The sequence below is a fragment of the Desmodus rotundus genome, chromosome 9, assembly GCF_022682495.2.
Source record: "Desmodus rotundus isolate HL8 chromosome 9, HLdesRot8A.1, whole genome shotgun sequence".
NCBI lineage: Eukaryota > Metazoa > Chordata > Mammalia > Chiroptera > Phyllostomidae > Desmodus > Desmodus rotundus.
Genome location: NC_071395.1, coordinates 18871881 through 18893279, shown reverse-complemented (window position 1 = coordinate 18893279; position 21399 = coordinate 18871881). Strand labels below are relative to the sequence as shown.

The 21399-nt window shown below is 40.4% G+C and overlaps 2 protein-coding genes across 10 annotated transcripts in view; one reads left to right on the top strand and one right to left on the bottom strand.

Annotated features, from left to right (window-relative positions):
- The window catches only part of SH3D19 (SH3 domain containing 19), a 140795-nt gene that overhangs the window by 15921 nt on the left and 103475 nt on the right, over positions 1-21399 (top strand). The window lies entirely within an intron of this gene.
- On the bottom strand, positions 1771-19772 carry PRSS48 (serine protease 48). The gene is given in 12 exon segments (XM_045202241.2): positions 1771-1926; positions 1929-2045; positions 2048-2200; positions 4289-4458; positions 5171-5436; positions 7543-7705; positions 7872-7889; positions 18367-18421; positions 18652-18732; positions 19247-19280; positions 19576-19615; positions 19721-19772. Coding segments are annotated over 12 exon segments (1305 nt in total).

Genomic DNA, 21399 nt, shown 5'->3' with positions numbered 1-21399 from the left:
TCCTTTCTTTCTCTTACTCTTTTCTTTTAGCTGCCATTTTGCTTTGCCCTCTGTGTCATTCTAGAGCTTGCTTAGTTTGAATTCTTGCCTTGAGAAACCTTTCAACTGCTTTGTGTACTCTTTTTCTCTCCTATGTTCCTATGGTTGGAGAGAATGGGCTGAAAACATTCTGTTCTTTCCTCATGATTTTATTTAACTAATATTTGAAACCTACTAGAGTAAGACACTGTGCCAGGTTGTGGGCTATCTCAGTAAATAAAACCCCTAGGTTCTCAGTTGGGGAGACAAAGTGGTTGAATGTTATTCACTCATGCATGCATTCATTCATTCAGCAAATAGTTGAGACTGGGATACAGTAGTTGGCAAAAACAAAAATTCTTTCGTGGACCACACATTTTGGTAAGACAGACATACATTAAGTAAAGGATTGTACAAATGAATGTTAAATTACAGCTATGTCGAGTCCTATGAAGGAGGACTCCATAGTGCTGTGAGAATACATATTAGAGGGATTTGTTCTCATCAGTACAGCTGGGGCCAGCCTCCTTGAGAAAGGGAAAGGTGTACTGAGATCTTAAGGGACAAGAATTAAGTAGGTGAAGGCAGCAGGAAAGAGGGATGAGTCACATGCTGAGAGGGGGCTTGGAGTATGAGGAAGTGAAAGCTTGTGGAGCAGGATAGAGTGAGGCTGATGAGGCTGCAGAGGCAGGCTGGGGCCAAATCCAACAGGGTTTGGGGGGTCCTCTTAAGGACTTTGGTCCTATTCTATGAGCAATGGAATGGATACAATTGAAGTGCTGTAATAAGCAAGGGCAGGGGGATACAAATGTAAGACATACCTTTATTTTTAAAACAGTCTGAATACTGTGGAGAATAAATGGAGTTTGGTGTAGGTGTAAGTGAGGGAAAGGATGTAGGAGTGCCAGTTAAGAGGCTGTTGAAGTAGTCTAGATGAGAGGTGAAGGCAGGGGTTAGCAAGGATTTTAAGTTTCCAAACCTACCCTCACTTGCTATTAAATGTATTTAACTCCAAAATTGTTTTTGAGCATTGACTTACACAGATGTGATAAAACTTAAGTTCATTCAGATGAGAAATGGATTTAAATAAAAAGGGGTTATGAGTAGAACTATACCACATAATCTAGGATAAAAATGACGACTGAGCTCAAGTTTAAAACTTAGCTCTGAGCTGAAGGAATAGTGTAGGTTATGTGATTATTTAACAGAAAGCATGCTAATTAAGTAGGGAATATAATCTTTTCCTTATAAACATTTATACTTTACTGTAGAATCGGTATTAAACAACCTGGAGTGGTCCAGATTGTTAAAACCCAAGACTTCAGTTCCTGTGATCATGGCATTAATCCATTTTTGGCAATAGGTTACCCTGATATTTCAAAGAGTAAGTTTCTGGAAATTGCAGAACTGAACTACATAAATGCATTTCGTACTAGACCTCTTGCTACAGAGGGAAAGCATACGATAGTAGAGGACATAAGAGATATAGACCAGGTAAGAAGCCTACAATGCAGCCCACGGGCAGGAAGTAAACCCTTAATTTATTTCCTTGATGTCCTTCCCTTTTGCCTTCACAGATGCTTTTTTTCTTGCCTGCTTCTCCAGTAGCCATTTAATTTGTTTTCATAAATACTTATTCATAGAAGTCATCTTTCTTGCCTCATAAGATGCATAGTCAGGGATAAAGAATGCCATGTTTAGAAGTGGCAACCTTATTTCTCAGCTGTTTACATTCCAACCACTAAAATATACTTAGAAAATCAAGAACCCAGAATTATTTCTAATTGTTTTAATGAAGTTATCCAGAGTTTCCAGGGACTCTCCTGTGAGTTCTCTGCCCCTGAGGTTTATTCTCCATGCATTCCCTCCCTACCCCTGTACTTGGCTAATGGCGTCAGCTTTGCTTGCCTAGTTCCCTGGTAAGATGTTAGACCCAAGGCCCAGGAGGGTCCTAGAAGAGCCAGAGAGAATAGTAAAATAGGGGACAGGAAGTCAGATAAGTCCAGATTGTTGGCCTTGGAACATCAGCTCTTGAAATAGTGGCTTTAATCCAGTTTTGATAGTAGGTCACACTGGTGTAGACTCCAGGAAGAGATTCACCACATCGGAATCCCCGGCTTACCAGTCCTATCACGGTCCATACGCCATCAATCTGACATGACAGAGGCCCTCCAGAATCACCCTAAGGAAGAGATAAAAGTCATGAGCATGGTAAAAAAGACCATGAATGGGAGAGCAGTTACAAGAGGTGGAGAGAGTTCCTTAGAATGGGACAGTGGAGCCTGAGGAACTACAGAACTCTAGAGGGAGCTGGACTTTCCACTGTAGCAGGGGGAGATCACGGGAATTATAGAATCATAGAATTTGAAATTGGTAGAGACCTTAGCTAAATCTATATATCAGGAGTTTCAAAATACTCATTTGTGGTAAGAGAAATTAACGTGATGCATTTTTTTCACTAAAGTTACTCAATTGAAGGAACTGCCCTTAATTTTATGTTCTTCACTTCTTATAGCCTTTTTTAGTGTCAAAATAATCTGTTACATAAATGATAAGTGGTTGGTGGTATGTCTTTTATTCTTGCTTTTCCTTTCTGTAACAGCCTTATTGATACAATTCACATAAACTACATACAATTCACCCATTCAAAGGGTACCAGTTTTTTAGTATATTCACAATGTTGTTCAACCATCACCACATTGCATTTTAGAACATTGTCATCACCTCCAATAGAAACCCCATGCCCATTAGGAGTCACCCTCTTTTCCTCCCACCCCTCCAGTCCTAGGCCAATCAATGATCTACCTTCTGCCTTATGAATTTGTATAATCTGGACATTGAGTATAGATGGAATAATATAATATGTGACCTTTGGTGTCAGGCTTCTTTCATTAAGCATACTCTTTTCAAGGTTCATCTATGTTGTAGTATGTATTAGTACCCCATTTCTTTTAAAGGCTGAACAACATCCCATTATGTGGCGTACTACATTTTGTTTATCTAGTCATCAGTTCATGGACATTTGGGGTTATTTCACTTTTGGGCTATTACGAATAAAGCTGTTATGAACCTTTTGTGCTCAAGTTTTTATATAAACATGTTATTATTTCTCTAGTGTGTATAACTAGGAGTGGAATTCCTAGTTATAGGAGTGGGTCATGTGGTAACTCTGTATTTAACCTTTTGAGGAACTAATATACAATTTTCCAAAGCAGCTGCACCATTTTACATCACCACGAGGTGTATAAAAGTTCTAATTTTCCCACATCCTTGTCAACTCTTGTCATTATCTATGTTGATTATAACCATCCTAGTGAATGTGAAGCCATGTCTCATTGTTTGATTTCCAAACAATAAATATACAGATAGGAAATCTTGTTAGAGATATAGAAAAGTGTGTGTGTGTATGTGTGTGTGACAGAGAGAGAGAAGAAATAAAACTAATTGATCATACTAGAAATAAAAAATAAAATATCTGAAAAATTTCACTAGATGAACTTAACAGAAAAATATAGGTGACAGGAGAAAGAGACAATGATCTGGAATATAGATTAATTTAGAGTATCTTGAAGAAGAGAAAAAGAGAAAAATAAAATGAATAGATTCAGAGGCCTGTGTGAAAATGCAAAAAAGTATAACTTACACATTTGTGGTTTTAATGAGAGGAGGAAAATAGAGAAATGAGGCAGAATAATATTTGAAGAAATAATGAGTAAAAATTTTTCAAGTTTTGGTGAAAGATAATAGATTTAAAAAGCATGAAACTCAACAAATCCCAAATAGGATAAATACAAAGAAAATCATCCCTAACACATCACAATCAAACTTTGACAGTCAAATATGAAGGAAAATTGAACGCAGCCAGACCAACTTGTCATACTCAGTGGAGGAAGACACAAATGATGGCTGATTTTTCATCAGACAGTTATGATTAGAAGACAATGGAATGACATCTTTTAAATGTAGAATGAAATGTTATTACTTGAAAAAATAAAAAGGTTGGCAATTCTGTATCAACCTCCTAATATATTTAGAAAAATTTAGGAGTTTGTAAAAACCCAGTGACCAATGGTTGGTTTAGCAATGCTCTACATCAGCATTTGAAGAGATTAAATTCAATAGCTAAAAGTTAAGTGACTTGTCCAGGGTAACACAAGAATTATTGTCAGAACCCTTGTATCCTGATTCCTAATCCACTGTTGTTTACAGATAGGAATACCTGGATCCACATTAAGACCTTATGTTAAAAAATTTCACCAGCAAACCTAACCTTGCAGGCACCCTTCTTTTTATGAATATCACCAGCACAAATCATGTCTTTCTTGACCATCGGCTCTAATTTTGACAATGCTGAGCTGACTGGGTTGTACATAGATTCACAAGTTTGGAGGTCGATGATGGGTACTTCTGCTTCCTGGAGGGTGGAAGTGTAATCAATATCTGTAGAGACAGACAGGAATGAAAGGAAAAGCAATCTGGAAAGGTGCATACGCAGCATTCAGTCATGATGTGCAAAATTTCCGGATGGGAATCCAAAAGCAGAATATGATCACTTTCTAATTGTATGTGCCAGTGCAAGAATGTTTTTGGTACACTTAATCTAAAACTATGGACAATTCAAAATTACTTCTATTTGTTTGAGGTTTTTCAAATGTGCCAATATTGGGTATTCCAAGCATTGCAAATAAGGAGAAATTCAGATACGTTTTGATTAAGAAAAGATGTGAGTATTCTAAAACTTTTTCCTTTACTACTTTTCTGCTCGAGATCATTCTCTGTTTTGTTTTCACTCCATCTTGGGAAACGTGACACAAATACTTTAAAAACATTGAGGAAACACTACACTCTCTCCAAACATTAAGTCAGGTTTGTTAACCTCTGTTTCAGAGAGGTAATTATGTGTTTAAGTTGCTAGTATCTGCTCTTGCAGTATCAGATAGACTCTAGTCAGGATATAAGAGTAAATAAACATAAAAGTGTGAAAAAGGACATTTTATTTGAAGATGTACAGATGTCAATAGGTTGATCTGGTTTTGTCAAAAAATACTTGCCATAGTAATGATGTATCTAGAATCTGAACAATCTGAACCATCTGAAATAGGTGGGTACAAGAGGGTGACATAAAACAACCCCTTTCTCTACCCAGTCTTACCTTCATTTCCATTAACTTTTCCCCATCCAGTCACCCAGCAAGAGCCAGGAATATTCAACTGCTTTGTGGTATTGGGCAGGCAGATGGGCAGGATGGAAGAAGTGAAGGTAACTGTAGCGACCAGCTTCAATAAGGCGATGTCTGCAGTTGTATCTTGGGATTTGGGGTGGAAAATGATTCGGGACACATGATGATTCGCAGGGTCATTCGGATAGCTTACTTTAAGTGATCCCAGCGACACAGTATATAACCAAGGAATCCAGGTCCTAAGGAGAAGAGAAAGTAGAGCTTATCTGTTACAGTTGGGTCGGAACAAGCTGCTTGGGTACAGCAAGCAGTAAGACTGTAAGAAAGGTAGGTAACACACTGGGAGTCAACCAGGCTGCTTCCAGCTTGGACTAGGGTTGGTTTGTCTGCCTTTTCTCCTTCCTGCCTTTCCTGAGGACTATTTGTTGTTGTTGTTTACTGTTTCTGTGGTATCCTCTTACGTGCTTATGGCCAGCCTTTTGTCCTGCATTTTCTCCCTGGTTCTCTTGTTCACCTTTCCCATTCTCCATGGTTTCAGCCATCACCTGTATGCTTAATAGTCATTGGTATTTTTTATCGCCAGTTTTGATTTCTGAGCACTAGAACTTTATTTCTAAATAACAATGCAAAATGAAGTATAATCACCAAAGTTATATACATATATACACTATTTAAAATGTCAAGTAGCTTGATAAGATGTACTAATTAATTAATTAATTAATTCTCTGCCCTACTGTCCTTAGTTCACACTTATCCAAAGGCAATCTCTTTCAGCTCTTAGCTATGTCTTTTAGTATCTTCCTTAGTATTTTTAAGAAACTCTATTTATTGCTATTAATTTTTTTTAGAATATGGTATTCCTATTGTGAAAGGTGAGGATTGAACCAACAATCACTGCCAGCCTCCCACTTCCTTTTCAGCATCCTCCTAACCAAGGATTATAACATTTTGTCAGCAGTATTTAATATGTATGGTATTGGGACCATGTAAACATTATTTACTACTGGACCATATTGGGTCCTGTGAATACATTTCTTATAAAATTTTTTGCTTGTCCTGGAGTTAATAATGGGGTCTCACTTTTTTGTATTGTTTTCTGATTACCTATTGGTAAGTGATGATCGTTCATCCCCCAAGCTCTCTGCCAGAAGTGTAAATCTCTCAGTATATTAAAATCCCCAGGCATTCATTCTATCAGTACTTTCTGTTTTAAAGATTTTATTTATTTTTAGAGAGAGGGAAAGAGCGGGAGAAAGAAAGGGAGAGAAACATCAATGCGTGGCCACCTCTCACGCACCCCCCACTGGGGACCTGGCCTGGAACCCAGGCAGGTGCCCCGACTGGGAATCAAACCAACGACCCTTTGGTTCGAAGGCCAGCAGTCAGTCCACTAAGCCACACCAGCCAGGGCAATACTTTTTTTTTTTAGCCATCTGCCCTCTTGCTCTGATTCCAATCTTGGACCTTTTTAAAATCATTTTCCTGGGATTCTGTTTTATGTTGTATCCCCTTTTCTCTGGATCCCGTATTTCCCTGTTTTCCCCCCTTTATTTTGTTGAAGCACATATTCCTGTCGCTTCCTGAGAAAATGTGCATGAGAAGTAATATTTTTGCTGTTTTGTATATTTGATAATATCTCATTTCTACCCCACACTTAAGTGATAGTTTGTATACAGGTAAAATTCTAGGTTGGAAGTATTTTAAAGTTATTTCTCTATTTTTTTTGAGCTTTCAGTGTTGTTACTGGAAAGTCCCGTCATTTTGGTTTCTGTATATATTAGTTATCTATTGTTGAATAACAAGTTATCACACAAGCTTAAAGGCTTAAGACATACACTTATCGCACAGTTTCTGTGGGCCAGGAATCAGGTGTGACTTAGCTGGGTGCCTCTGGCTCAAGGTCTTTCACGAGGCTACAGTCAGGTAGGTCACAGTCATCTCAAGGTTCCACTCAGGGAGGATGTTTCCAAATTCTCTTACGTTGGCAGACTTTGCGTCTTCACTAGCTGTTGGCTAAAAACATTAGCTTTACATGAGCCTCTCCTTAGGCTGTTCACCACGTGGCACCTTGCTTTTCTTAGCATTTCTGAGAAGAAGCTCAGGTTGTAAGTTTACGACCCCCAAAAAGCTTAAGACAGAACTCCCTGACTGGTGTTTAGGAATTTATTTGGCAAAAAGAAAAGTTTCTAACACAGTACCTATTTTCATTATTTATTTCTTTTTCTACCTCTGTGTCCTGTCCCTGGTCCATCTTACCACTTTCATTCGTTTGTTGGTTCATTCATGAAATCATTCAAATATTTACTGAGACCCTACCTGTGTGCTAGCCGTTAGCTAGAACTCACGTTTGTATGCAGTGTGCAGCAGTCAGGATCCACTTGTCACTGATGAGGCAACCGCCACAGACCTGAGTCAGGCCAAAGTTCAGGCCGACCTGCCAAGGCCAGCGCCCCTCAACAGCATCCTGTCCACCCATGATACGGCCTGAGTGTACAGGTCGTCCACACACTAGAGAAAGAAGAGAGAGGAAATGTTGATCTGAGTGTCCTATTGTCCCCATCTTCTCATCATCCCCCAAATCCCATTTCTAGAACCTGCTTCCTGCCTAGCTCCATAGGCCATCCTATTCCAGTTCCAAACCCAGCAGTTTTGGGCCCAAATGGAGACCACTCACCTGCCTGCAGATCTTTCTCTTTGGAAGAAGAGCATGGACAAGATCCTAAGACAGACACACTGTATCATTAATATATAATAACACAATATCTAAATTCACTGAACAGAGAGGCGTTCCACATATTTAAATTCCTCAGGTTGGTGTTAAAGGCAAAATTTTTATAACGGTTTACCCATTAGTGGGAAATCTTGATAATTATTACATACCTACCTGCCTTCTTTAGAGTATACATAGAATATAATTTAATTTTTACTTGGTGAATCAAGGTTGTCATCAGGAATATCAAGATGTATGGTTGTAAATACAATGATGCCTTCAGATGCTGTCAAGATTTATAAGTGTTAACTTTTGTCCTGTTTTCTTTAACTGGATTGAAATTTTGCAGTATTTGTGTATCTTTCCTCTTTGCCACCTGTTATCTTTTGGCTACTCTCAGCCTACCCTGCTTTTGAATCAACAATGGCCAGAAAAATAAAGGAACAAGCTTATGCCTGAAATCACTGAACAGTGTTTGCACTTCCAGTTCCCTCTGCTTGAAATTCTCTTTTCCTAGATCCCCTTAGCCAAATCACTCATCTACTTCCAGCCTTTGCTTAGATGACTCTGTCTTAATGAAACCTTCCTTGCCTACCCTATTTAAAATTACAACATGCCTCTTGTCCCTGCACTCTAGAGCCCCTTTCCTGTCATAGTGTTTATTACTTCCTAACAGTGCTATATAATGTACATATTCAAATGTGCATTGATTATAAGCCCCATAAAGGCAGGGATCTCTGTTTTGTTTACTACTGTATGTAAGATAGTTGGAAAGGTGACTGGCATATAGTATCCTCTCAGGATTTTCTTGGGGCACATTATTATAAGTCAAACCACATGAGCAGAGTGTCACCTTATTCTAAACGGTAACTTCTTGAGCAAAAAAAACCTCTCCTCCCCTCCCCAGTCCACGGTGGGGGCTCACCCAGCAAAAGGGACAGCAGGAAGACGCAGCCAACAGCGCCCATGTCCCTGTATTCAGAATTAGCACTTCTGCTTCCTGAACTCAGGTTCCCAGGCGGACACACCAACACACCGATTTTCACTCAGGACGTAGCCACCAGACTTTTAAGTGCAGCGGAAGGACCCAGGGGGAGGAGCTGGGGCTTGAGGCGCCCCCTGCTGTGTAGGAAGGGAGGGGCGGAGCCTGCTGGGTGGGGGAGGGGTGGGTGCAGTAGCGGCCTCCCTAGGCAGGTTAGAGGGCACAACGTGGGAAGAAACGGGACCCTTTTCTCTAGCAAGGTAGTGGAAGATAGGCAGAAATCTTCAAAAGCAAGAAATGGAAAAGAGGAAATTAACCCAGCACATGGCTAATTTTTCCTTTTTTTTTTTTCATCTTCGTTATAGTATTAGCCGGAGAATATACTGCACGTCAGATTATCTGGAAATAGACTTTAATGCAGAGATATTTGTGTGCAAGAAGTTTCTTGAGTAGTGAATCAGGATCAATGCCTCAAGGTGGGTTGGAAGTAGGATTGGGCAGAGGAAGAGTCAAACTAACGCATTTGCAGTGGAGGCCTCAAGGCATCCCACAAGTTTCTCTGAAGCTGGGGTGGCCTTCACAGATGTCCTGAACTGAGGCAAGAAGGCTGGCACTTGGACTTTTTGCATGATTGGATGCAGACTGCCTCCAAGGATGGGGCATTACCTTGGGTGAGGAGGCTCAGTCAGCAGTTCTTGGGATCTAACTTAGCTGTGAACTGTCAGCCGCCAACACTCCTGGTTGCAAGGAGAAGGAATGTTTCAGTCAGGAAGGCGGATCTGAGTGGTGCTACACAGCGCCGGCCTCAGGATTCTTCTCTGTGCCTTTTATGTTTTCTGTGCCGATTGTTTGTAGGGTACTAGGTCTGTAGAGGCAGAATTCAGTGCACTTTTAAAGTATATTATTAGCATATTATTGTTCTCATATAGATTAAAATATTGGGAGGTTTGAAAGATACACATGAATAATTAAAAAATAATAGAAGCCCAGAAAATGTAACTGTTTTGGTAAGGTTTATTCAGTTACAAGCAACAGAGACTCACTTAACGCAGCTTAAACAAAAAGAGGATTATTTTAAAGATATCGTTAAGGGCTGAAATGTGTTTGCACCAAAATTCCTATTTTGAAGTCCTAACCCCCAGTACTTCATTCAGAATGACCATGTTTTGAGGTTGTCTTTAAAGAGGTGATTAAAGTAAAATGAGGTCATTAGGGTGGGCCTTAATCTGACATCAATGTTGTCCTTATAAGAAGAGGAAATTTGGATGTAAACTCATACACAGGCAAACCCTGGCTATCTACAAACTAAGGGAGGCTGGAATATTCTTCCCTCATGCCCCTCAGGAGGAACTAGCTCTCTTGACACCCTGATCTCAGACCTCTCACCTCTGTAACTGTGAGAAAATATGTTTTGTTATTTAAGCAGCCAGTCTGTGGTACTTTGTTGCGGCATCCCCTGCGGAGGAATACAGGTTTCTATGGAACAATAAGGAGAGCAGAGTAACAAGGACATCTGGAGCTATCCTAGGACAGACCTGATGACCTCTGTAGGAGACCGGAGCTGAAAGGACACAAGTTTGTGTCCGTGGACCAGTCGTCTCTGGAGTGATGCCCTTACACATGAAGCGGGGATGTGAGGGTGCAGAAAGCTGGTCGGCCACGCAGGGGAGACTGTGGTGGGGCAGGTGCTCTCTCAGTACAGTGAGATGTTTACCTCTTTAAATACATTTTTTCAGACTTTAGCAGTGAACACTTGAAAAAAATACTTTTTCCATTTACTTTTTTTATTGTTGACATTATTACAGATTTCCCCCATTCCTCACCCTGCCTTTGCCTTCCTCCACCCAGTCCCCCCCACACCACATGCCTTAACCACATTGTTGTCTGTGTTTATGGGCCTTGCATATATGCATATATGTTCTTCGGCTAATCTCTTCCAGGACCCCCACCACGCTACCCTCTGAGATCTGTCAGTCTGTTCCATGTATCCATGCCTCTGGTTTTATTTTGTTTGTCAGTATATTTTGTTCATTAGATTCCACATATGAGTGAATCATGTGGTATTTGTCTTTCTCTGACTGGCTTATTTCACTTAGCATAATATTCTCCAGTTCCATTTTTTGCAAAGGGTAAGAGTTCCTTCTTTTTTACAGCCTCATAGTATCCCATTGTTTAAATGTACCACATATTTTTTATCCCCTCATGTAAAATCTATAGACCCATTTACTTTTTACTGACTGCCACAACTGAATTTTTACCTAATTTATATTTTTCAGATATATTTGTCTTTATTTGTGTCTTGATGAGGATGAGAATCTACTACTACTATTATAGTTATTTTAGTTCCTTCATAGATTTTTTTAGTGGTTCTTCTTTTAAGAAACCTATTTTGTGTGTGTGGTTTATACATTCATTCTGGTTAGGCATCTGTCACTCACTGTGTTTTTTATCATATATAATTATTCTCTTAGTACTTTTCACCTTAATTTTTTCTGAAATTAATATTGCAACCTGTGATTTTTGTCTTCAATTAATTGAAGAAAAAGATTTATTTGTATCACAACCATCTACATGGGTATTTCTATTAACTAATAGTATTCACAGGCCATTTTATCTATTTAGTCAACTTATTTAAGTATAGTTTAAAAAGTCAAACCTCAGTTTGAAATTTGTCTTCAGGTCATGTTTGGAGTAAAGGTAGTTATTTTGCAAAGACATCAAAGCTCTGAACAGATCTTTCTATTGATTTATCAAAGGGAAAAAAAAATTTCACCACGTACTCTTTTCCCTCTGAGGGTCTGTGGTGGTTCTAGATCTTTGGATGGTCTTCTGTTTCCCTGGGTAAATCTGGTCGCTGATCAGTACTCTTTACGTGTTAGTTGGATTGTTCATAGAGTCTTTTCTTTTTCATTTTGCTTAGCTTTTATAAAAATATACTTTTGGATTTGGTTCCAATTTAGTTGGAAATAAACTTTAATGGCAGTAACTAAGACACCAGCTCCTTACTCTGAAATTGAAAGTAAAAGGAAAGGAATAGTCTTGCTCTTCCTCTCCAAACTATAGTTCAAAGTAACAAAATGGTTTAGTTGATGAGGGGAGAACTCCAGGTAATAAATGTGGTTGGACTGATAGAACTTGAAAATCATCTCTTGCAACCCCTCATTAGATTGATTCAGGGGATGTTTATCAGTAGTTGAAAGCAGATGAAAAGTGTTTGAACCTTGTGGTCATTCTTAGCACCATGAAAAGTAGGATAAGGCAGACATGTGTCTCCTGATGTGACACAGTATGAAACAATATCCAATGGAGTATTCTTGTCAAAAAAGGTGAAACCTGGCTCTCTCAAGTTTCTCTTACATGCAGCAAATACAGGGATGAAGGAGTAAGTTAAATTACAACACAAGGAAGTTAACAGTCAAATCTAGAATGTGGGATATTTTATAAAACAACTGACCTGGCTTCTGTAGTAAGTCAATGATGGGAGGGTAAAAAGGGAGGGAAACTCCTCTAGCTGAAAAGAAACTTAACAGACAAGTGTGTGTCCCTCGTTTTGATCATGATATAACATACCAACTCTAATAGACATTCTGATACAAACATGGAAATTTGATAATGAACTGGATATTAGATGGTATGAAGGAATTATTGTCCAACTTGATAGGTGTGATAATGGCATTGAGTTATGTAAGAAAATGTCCATTTTTAAAGAGAGTTGGAACCTATAGTTCTTTCTAAGTCTAAGCTAATCTCTTTTGTCATATTGGAGAGATCTGTGGCTTTCAGCCCACAGTGCTGCTCTGTCATGTTTATGGGGATGGCTATATGACCTTCAGCAAGTAAACTTTCCCCCAGGCCCTGTGTTTTACTGTTGTAACATGAAGGAATTATAATTGGTTGTTGATCTCAAAGATTCTTTATAGATGTAACATTAAATTATGCATTGCTTGTTTACCTACTTATCTTTATTTATTTTTGTTATTGCCTCCATTGTTCCTCTGCAAATATTTTCTTATTTTTGATTTAGCAATCATCAGACTTGTTGGTCCTGCCATGTTACTGCTCCCTTGCTTCTTCTAAGGTAAGGATGTGCCTAGGCGTTGGAAGCAAGAGAGCAGGTGCATAATGGCCCCTCCACTGACTTTCCGGAAGACAGCTCTCTGCCTCCCTCATCATGCTCTGTCTCCAGGCTCACTTAGATTCTCTGTCCTCAGATCATTCCTTGTTGTCATTACGGTTGTCTGTAAATACCTTTCTGTACACAATAACTTGGGTTTGGGAAGTGGCGATACGGTGTTGGTAGTAAGAGCTTTTTTATTTGCCATGTGGTTCTGGCTAAGTTACAACCTTTTCATCTTTGTAAAATGGGAATGATAATACCACACAGGATTTTTGTAAGAAGTAAATGAAATCTAGGGCAAGTTCTTAGCTTGGACTTGGCTTACTTAAACATGCAATAATAAATAGTAGCTGCTGTTTTTGTTATTGTTGTTGAACTAATATTCCGGTTTTATTTTTATTGATTTATTTTACTTTTTTATTGAGTATATTGGAGTGACATTGGTTAATAAAGTTATATAGATTTCAGGTGTACAATTCTATAATGCATCATCTGTTTAGTGTTTTGTGTGTTCACCATTCCAAGTCAAGACTACTTCCATCACCATTTATCCCTCCATACCCTCTTCTACCTCCCCCCACCCCTCTTTCCCTCTAGTAATCACCATACCATTGTCCATGTCTGTGACTTTTTTCCTTTTTTGCTTAATCCCTTCACCTATGACTCTGTTCCTGTTTTGTTTGTTGGTATATTTTATGCATTAGATTCCACATACAAGTGAAATCATATGGTACTTGCAGTTCTCTGATTCTGGCCAAACAGGCCATCTTGGTGATAACTTTGATTGATGGTGGCGGTGCATATAAACCAGGGTTTCTCAGTCTCAGCACTATTGACATTTTAGGCCAGATGATTGCTTGTTGTGGGGCTGTCCTGTGCATTGTAGGATGTAAGCAGCATCTCTGGCCTTTATCTACTAAATACCAGTAGTACCACCCACCCCCAGTTGTGACAACCAAAAATGTCTCCAGGCATTGCCAATGTCCCCTGGCCGAGAACCACCACTGTAAAGCAAGGATGCCACTTCAAGGATGCAGTCTTCTGTTGCCCTGAGAATAAAGCAGGGACAACAGTAGTTTTGTAGCTTTCTATCTGTATTTCCAGGAAGGGCAAATGAATTTCATTGTCTCTTTTTAAAATCCAACCCATCGGATTAATCTATTATATTGGAAAATGATTAAATCACCTTATGAAACAGTCTTATAAGGAGTAATTGATTTCTCTAGCACATGTGTAGGAGTCCCTGGCTTTGGCCTGTTCTGTCACCTTGCAGCAATAGACACCTATGCTCTCTATTTACAGATCCAGTCTGGTCTTAGTGCTTGAACTTGGACAAGAAACTTTAGCCCATCTTTTAGTTCCACTAACCAAAATGTCTTTGAGCTAGGCTATATGCATGGCATCCATTACGTCATGGCCCCAAAGCCTGCACAGCCTTTTAGAGACAATGTTCTTCATCTTCCCAGCTCATTGCGTTATTGGGCAGCCTGTAGTTTCCCTCGCCTTCACTCACCTTCTCCACTGGGACTGATTTTGCACGGAGCTCCATCCAGTTTGCCCAAGGCCCTCTGCCCACTAACCAGTCCCCCTTTAAAGGAGTTGGTTTGTTTTTTTAATTACTGGAAGGAAAAAAAATTCCCTTTTCATGTTTATTTGCTTGTACTCATACTAAAGGAATTCTTCCTTATGGTTTTGACAGCTGGCTTTCTGTGGTCTGTAGCTCTCATTTTGTTATTCAGAAAATAAGATTTGATATTTTTTGTTTGCAAGACACTGTACTAGATGCTAGAAGATCAAGAAGATGAATAGGACAGCCGTTTTTCAAGGCTGTTGTTATCTATTCAGCAGGAAAAAGAAAACTGTGCACCCAGATCATTATAGAAGGAGACTAGGAGTATAATAAGAAGTATAAATAACTCAAGCCAAAGGGCAGATGTTACTTTGGCAAAGTGTAAGGAAGAACCTTGCTTTCTAACAGTGAATGGAGGTAGTTTGGTACAGTGGAAAGAGCCAAATCTTTTGAGTCAGACAGTCCTGGATAAATCTGTTTAATCATATATTAGCTGTGTGATCTTAGGCAAGTTACCTAAACTCTCTGAACCTAAGTTGTTTTGTGTGTATGTGTATGTACTTTTATTTGTAAAAGGGGGATAAATAATACCTTCTTAAAATGTTAGCACTAAATAGGATATTTAAAGTGACCAGCATGTTAACTAATGCAGAGGAGGCATAAAGAAAATATAAGTTCCTGCCACAGTTAGAGATGAGATGAAGATGTGGGTCACCCAGAGAATCCACTTAGGTGGGTCTTTCATAGGCAGCGTGACTTGGCTCAAGTTATCTCAGTCGGGGCCCTTAGCTTTTTAGCTTATGAAATTCAACGTTTGTCAGAGCACCTAGAATAGATCAAATTCAAGAGACTGACTTACTAAATTTTAATAGACTTGTGTATGAACCAGAATGTTTATTTGCAATGAGAACTATTTATATTTATTATGTAAAATTTTCATTTTTCCCAACCAGGGCACACCTTTATATGAGTAGGGAATCCAAATTAGTAAGTGGGTGGTGGTTTGAAGAGGCTTTAGATCAGAACAAATGGAAATGGTTAATCTCCACAAGCATTTCACTTACTAGGATGAATTATTCCTTGTTTATGAAAACGAAGTGAAAGAGCACTTCTCCTAACAGGACATGTTTTTCTAAGTAAATGTGAAGTTTATATTCACCACACTCAGAGTCTTTCTCCCTTAACAACCTAGGGTCTGATAAACACACCCAGCTATCTGGCTTTTGCTTTCTTAGATTCATGCTGACCATTCCCTTTGCTAATAGTGTTTTTTATTCAATCACTGTATAATATTGTTGATTAGACTTGAACTTTCTCAGGTATGCTCTTACTCCTGGTATGTTGCTTTGAGGTTATACCTAAATCTCCAAGTTTAGCTTACTTCTAAAACATAGAAGGCATGTATTAACTGAATTTTAGGGGGTTCTTTCTACAGATAACTACCTCATTTCATCTCACCCATTGTGTGTATATTTCATTTGTTAAGTTTCAGTTTTAGAGGATTCTGGTGGGCAAGGGGTGGGACAATGCTGTGTAGTGAATATAGTGTCCACTCTCCCATTCCCAACAGCTAAGACAGATGATAGATGGATAGTTTGCCAATGCTGCTGTATTAATAAGTGAAAGATCTATTAAACAAGCAAACTTATGCCTTGAGCTGAGAATTCTATTGTATAAACTTGTAAGGTGCCTTTCAACTCTTTTATTTTATGATTCTGAAACCTTCTTTTATTTCCTTGTTGAATTTCTTGACTCTATTATCTAAATCCATCTTCTCTCACATTCTATTATCTTTTTGCTTATTCCAAATCCCACAGTTAGTGAGTTTATCTTTTCTTGTGCTGAAGCATTTTTCACAGCATCAGTTATACCTTGCTTGTAATTCTGTAGTGTTGTCATCTAAAAACATCCCGATGAAATCTTATTAAAGTGAACAGTGTCCCTTTGAAAATAAATTGTAAACATCCTTTGAATCCTGCTTATACTTTGTGTGATTTTTGCATTTGGGGGAATTAATGTTTTTTCAGCGTTCTGACTATTTTCTTCATGTATGTGAAAAACTTTTTAATGGCCCAGATTGAATTTACTTATTGATATATAATTACCTTATCCTTATAGTTATTAATGAAATTTTTTATTTTTAAACAATGATTTTAGTAGTATTTAATGAAATTTGAGCAAGGGATGTTCACTTTGCTGCTCATTCCACTGCCTTGTCCAAACTCTTTCTGATTACTTTTTACTATTGTTAGGTTATACAGAGCATGCTGTTACTATTTTAATCAGCATCTTGTGAAATCCATAAATTAGTCTGGCATTGGCCAGTGTCACATCCCATGTTCTTAACCACTCTGTGTACACCAGAGGCCCAGGACAAGGATGGGGATAAAGCAGTCAGACTCTCTGGTCACAGGATAACATGAGTTGGAAATCTCTTTAACAAATACCTTCTCTAACCCCAAGACATCTGTGAGCACAACCATGAAGTGCTTTCAGTGGGTGGAGTTAATGGGGACTCAAAAGGCATTCTTCTGTGAAAATGTCCTTTTAAATTCTTCCATGCCTCTATTTAATCCATGATTACTAAACACAGTCTGTCTTTGCCCCCGTCTCCCAGTTTCTTAATCCAGACCCCTTCCTTACACCACCTGAGGGAGGGTGGCCTTTAAGATCATTGGGGAATGATCTTCACCTTGATATTCACACCTTGATTCACTTGTAAAGAACAGAACACAACAGAAGTAATGAGGTGTCAGTTTTGAAATCGGGTTATAAAAGACTGTGGCTCCCATCTTGAGTGTTCTCTCTCACTTTATCTTGGACCACTCACTCTGGGAGAAGCCGTGTGCCCCGAGGCAGCCCTGCAGAGTGGCCTGGTGAGTGAGCCTAGACGCTCACTGTTCCTCAGAGGTCTGCCACAGACAAATGAATGAGCTTGGAGGCAGATTGTGTTCCAGATGAGCTTAGAGCTGACTGCAGCTGGGCTTGATACAGCAGCAGCCTCTTGAAGGACCCTAAGCCAGAACTATTGGATTACTGACCCACCGAAACTGTGAGATAATATATATTTGTTGTTTTCAGCAATAGATATCAAATACTGCTGGAGGCTCCTCTTGCCTGGCGTGCTTCATTAAAATATTCTAATCTTCCGAGTCATTGCTTTTTCTTCAGAACCCAGTTCAGTCACAGATTGGACGGTTTTCTTCTTGAATTCAGCTAAGGGCAAACTAATTAATCTATCTGGACCCCCAATCCTTTGTCCATAGAATGGGGGCTTGGCCAGTGATTTCCAGATTCCTTTCAGCCCTAAGTTTCTGTGCTTCTATATTTCCCCAGCCTCTGTTCCCAGTTTCATTAAAAGAACGAGTATGCGAAATAATAGTTACAGTCAACCAAACTTTATTCACTCTGAGGATGTTGCTTTCCAGGTTGACCTGGGGAGAAAAAGGCAAGAAGCAGATTAGACTAATGGGAGCTATGCTTAGAGGTAGCAGAACTGCATCTGTCTTGCTGAATCTGCGAAATACCCAGCAAGAAGAATTGCCCCTTCTCTCTTGTTCTTCATTGCCACTTCGCCTTGGCCATACTGACTTCAGCCAGTTAGGGTGGCCCGTGGAAAGTGAACAGTAGAAGCATAACAGGGAGGAGCCCAGAGAAGTCCAGACTGAGGGTAGGAGAAAAATCAGTGTGACAGATGACTGACTTCTCAATCTAAGATTTGTAGAAACTGTTGTTTGTATAGATTCCAGCCAGGCTCATTGGTTTGGTTGCACTTTGACTCCCAGCTCACCTGCCAGGATCCAGAAATCCTCCACTTTACATATCAGGAGATCTTCTCTACTGCCCTGGGGGAGGGAGGAAAGATGGCTCAGTCACATAGAGAGCAAAGGGAGAGACTGTCCAGCAGTTTAGCCAAGAACTGTGGAGTTAGGGCCTGTCCAGGCACTCTTGGGTTCACCCAGAAGCTCAGAAGATAAGAGACATGGAAGCACAATGGGGACAATGGGGAGGGGAAGGGGCTCTGAAAGATGCCTATAGGGTGAATCCTTACTATACACTGATACATCGGCCCTACTGGGCCCTTGGAGCAGATCATGGCTTCACTGATGATGACTCCATGCAGGAAGCTTTCTTTCTGATAGTAGTCGCTGCATGTCTGGGGGTCAAATGAGGGGCACTTTTAGTTCCTTCAGTGTATAAGATGGCTTCGTATCTGTAAGGTCAAAAGGAGTCAAAGCTGTCCTAAAAAATTTGGAAGCAACTTTCAGCTAGGAGATAGATTTTGTGCCTCTGATTTTCAGGGATAGCCCTGATTTCAAATATTCCCTCCCTAGGGAATGTCTCCTTGAGTAGAGACTTAGGTAGTGTGTATGTGTGACTTTTTTAGGTACGCATTTCAAATGAGATGATTATCCAATATGCAGAAACCTGAAGTCTAAGAGTGGTTGCACTGAACTGAGAGCTAGGGCAGGAAATACTTGGGCCCATTTCTAAGGTACAACATACTGTATTGGGGCATGCAAGATAAACACACCAATGTATCTCCCCTGCCCCAATCAATCAATAAATTAAAAAGAAAAGACAAACTCCCTTTTGCCCTTAGCCCAGGAGCTCCAGTCACCTGAGTTAGTTCCCTGATGAATCTCCCCAAAAGCAAGGCTCGCACTCACCGGAAGCAGTGCGTAGCTGTCAATACCCACTGTGCTGAAATAAGGGTGGCCAAACAGATATGAAGCCAGCCCTGGAAGACGCTGACCTGCCAGGGCCACTGCCCAACGTTGACCTCCCTGCCTGAGGCATCTCGGGGTGAGGCTGCAGACCACCCACAGACTATGGACAAAGAGGAGAAAGGCTCTGGAGACCCTCTGTAGAATCCTGTCCTCCCTCTGCCCCCACCCCTCCTTGCTCATTTCCCAAATGGAAGTCTTCTCTCCTCCTTGGCACAAATTCCCTTCCCTTGGTTCACCTAGGCATGCTGTCCCTGTCTGGGGCACCTCACTTGACTTTTAAGAGATTCTTTGCTTCCTTCTGATCGGTGCCTAGGGAGAGAAAAGGAGGTATGTGGGAGACAGCCGAGATGGGTTCTTGTTGCTCTGGGACACCCCTAACCCCCACCTAGGACTGTTCTCACCCAGGGAACTCACCTGAGTTCCCCAGCACAAGGGACAGCAGGAAGACACAGCCAGCAGAGCCCATGTCCCTGTCCTCAGAATCAGCTCTTTCTGCACTCAGGCTCCCAGGCAGAGGCCAGCTGAGGAGCAGCTATAGCTGGGTGGGGCAGGACCAGCTTCTCTTGCTTCACCCCTTTCTCTTTGATTTTCACTAAGGGCCCAGCACTGAAAGGATCAGACTTGAGAAGTGCAGACACAGGACCCAGGGGTAGGAGCTGGTGCTTGAGGTACACGCCCCATCCACCCCAGAGCAGGGTGTCGAGTTCCTGCCTGTGGGTGGGGGAGGGGCAGTGGGAATGGGGGCAGGTTGGGTGTGGGCAGTGGAAGAAGCAGGGCTCACTCTGCCCAGGGACCCTGGTATGGGGTGAGGCCAGGCTTACAGACCTCCCTCTGCCCAATCAGGAATCTGCTGTCGTTGCTCCCATGTAATATCCTCCTTGACCAGTGGTGAACCAACCTAGGGCAGATCCCTGAGTTTGGATTGCAAAGGGACTGTGCAAAGTGGCTGCCTCAGCCCTTGGCCTTTAGAACGGTTTGTTACAGGACTAACAAGAGAAAAGAAAAAAAGAGGAAATAAGCCACTCAGGTAGCTGACCAATATTTTTTGCTCTCTTTCTCTCTTTTTTGCTTCAATCTCTGCCTGATGTAATTTGTTCTTTGCCTTTCTAAGTAAGCAAGTATTTACTCGGTCTTTATCGTGTAGAAGGTATGGTGCTAAATGCAGAGCAGGATCTAAAGAGAAGCATGAATCATGGGGCCACCTGCCTTCAAGGGGCTGACAGTTTAGTTGGAGAGAGGTAGAAGAAGGAAATAACTTAGGAGATTTGAGTTTTAGTTGATACTCTATTCATAAAGGGAGAGGGCAGGAAGCTCTGATAGCTGAATAACAGAACATTGTGTGGGGAGCACAGGCTGTTCAACCTCACTCCTGCCTTCCCCACAGATTGGTTTGGAGAACTTTTGAGCTTAGACAAGGCTGAGCAAATGTTGGTTGCTATTTCTAAAGACCTGATGATGATGATTATGATCAGGTAGTTAGAGATTCTTTAATACTCCAGGCCCAGTGCTTGGCCTAGGAGGACTGATGGGTATAATAAAAATGAATAGGATTAGAAGGCCTGTAGAAATGAAGGGGAGATTATACTTTGCAAAAGGCAAGAATGGGATTATGTATAATAATTATTGAAATTGAGAATTCGTTTAACTTGAAGCTTTCTGGAGACCAAGGCAAAGAAAGAAAAACAAACAACAATACATAGCTCATAGCATCTGATAATATGATGATATTATATTACTCTTAAGTCAGGAGATAACTTTTTAACACTTGGCAATAAATTCAACAAGTTTGTTACAATATTGTAAAAAGCACATTGGTTAACATAATAAGCAGTTTTGTAGGGGACTGAAAAAATACTTTTTTTTTAATATTATCTCTCCGTAAAAACTGATGCTGTCCTTTTGAATCCTGATTAAGGCACTTCTCTTTTTAAATTTTATGTATTTATTTTTAGAGAGAGGGGAAGGGAGGGAGAAAGAGGAGAGAAACATCAAAGTGTGGTTGCCTCTCACACGCCCCCTACTGGGGACATGGCTTGCAACTCAGGCATGTGCCCTGACTGGGGATCAAACCAGCGACCCTTTGGTTCGCTGGC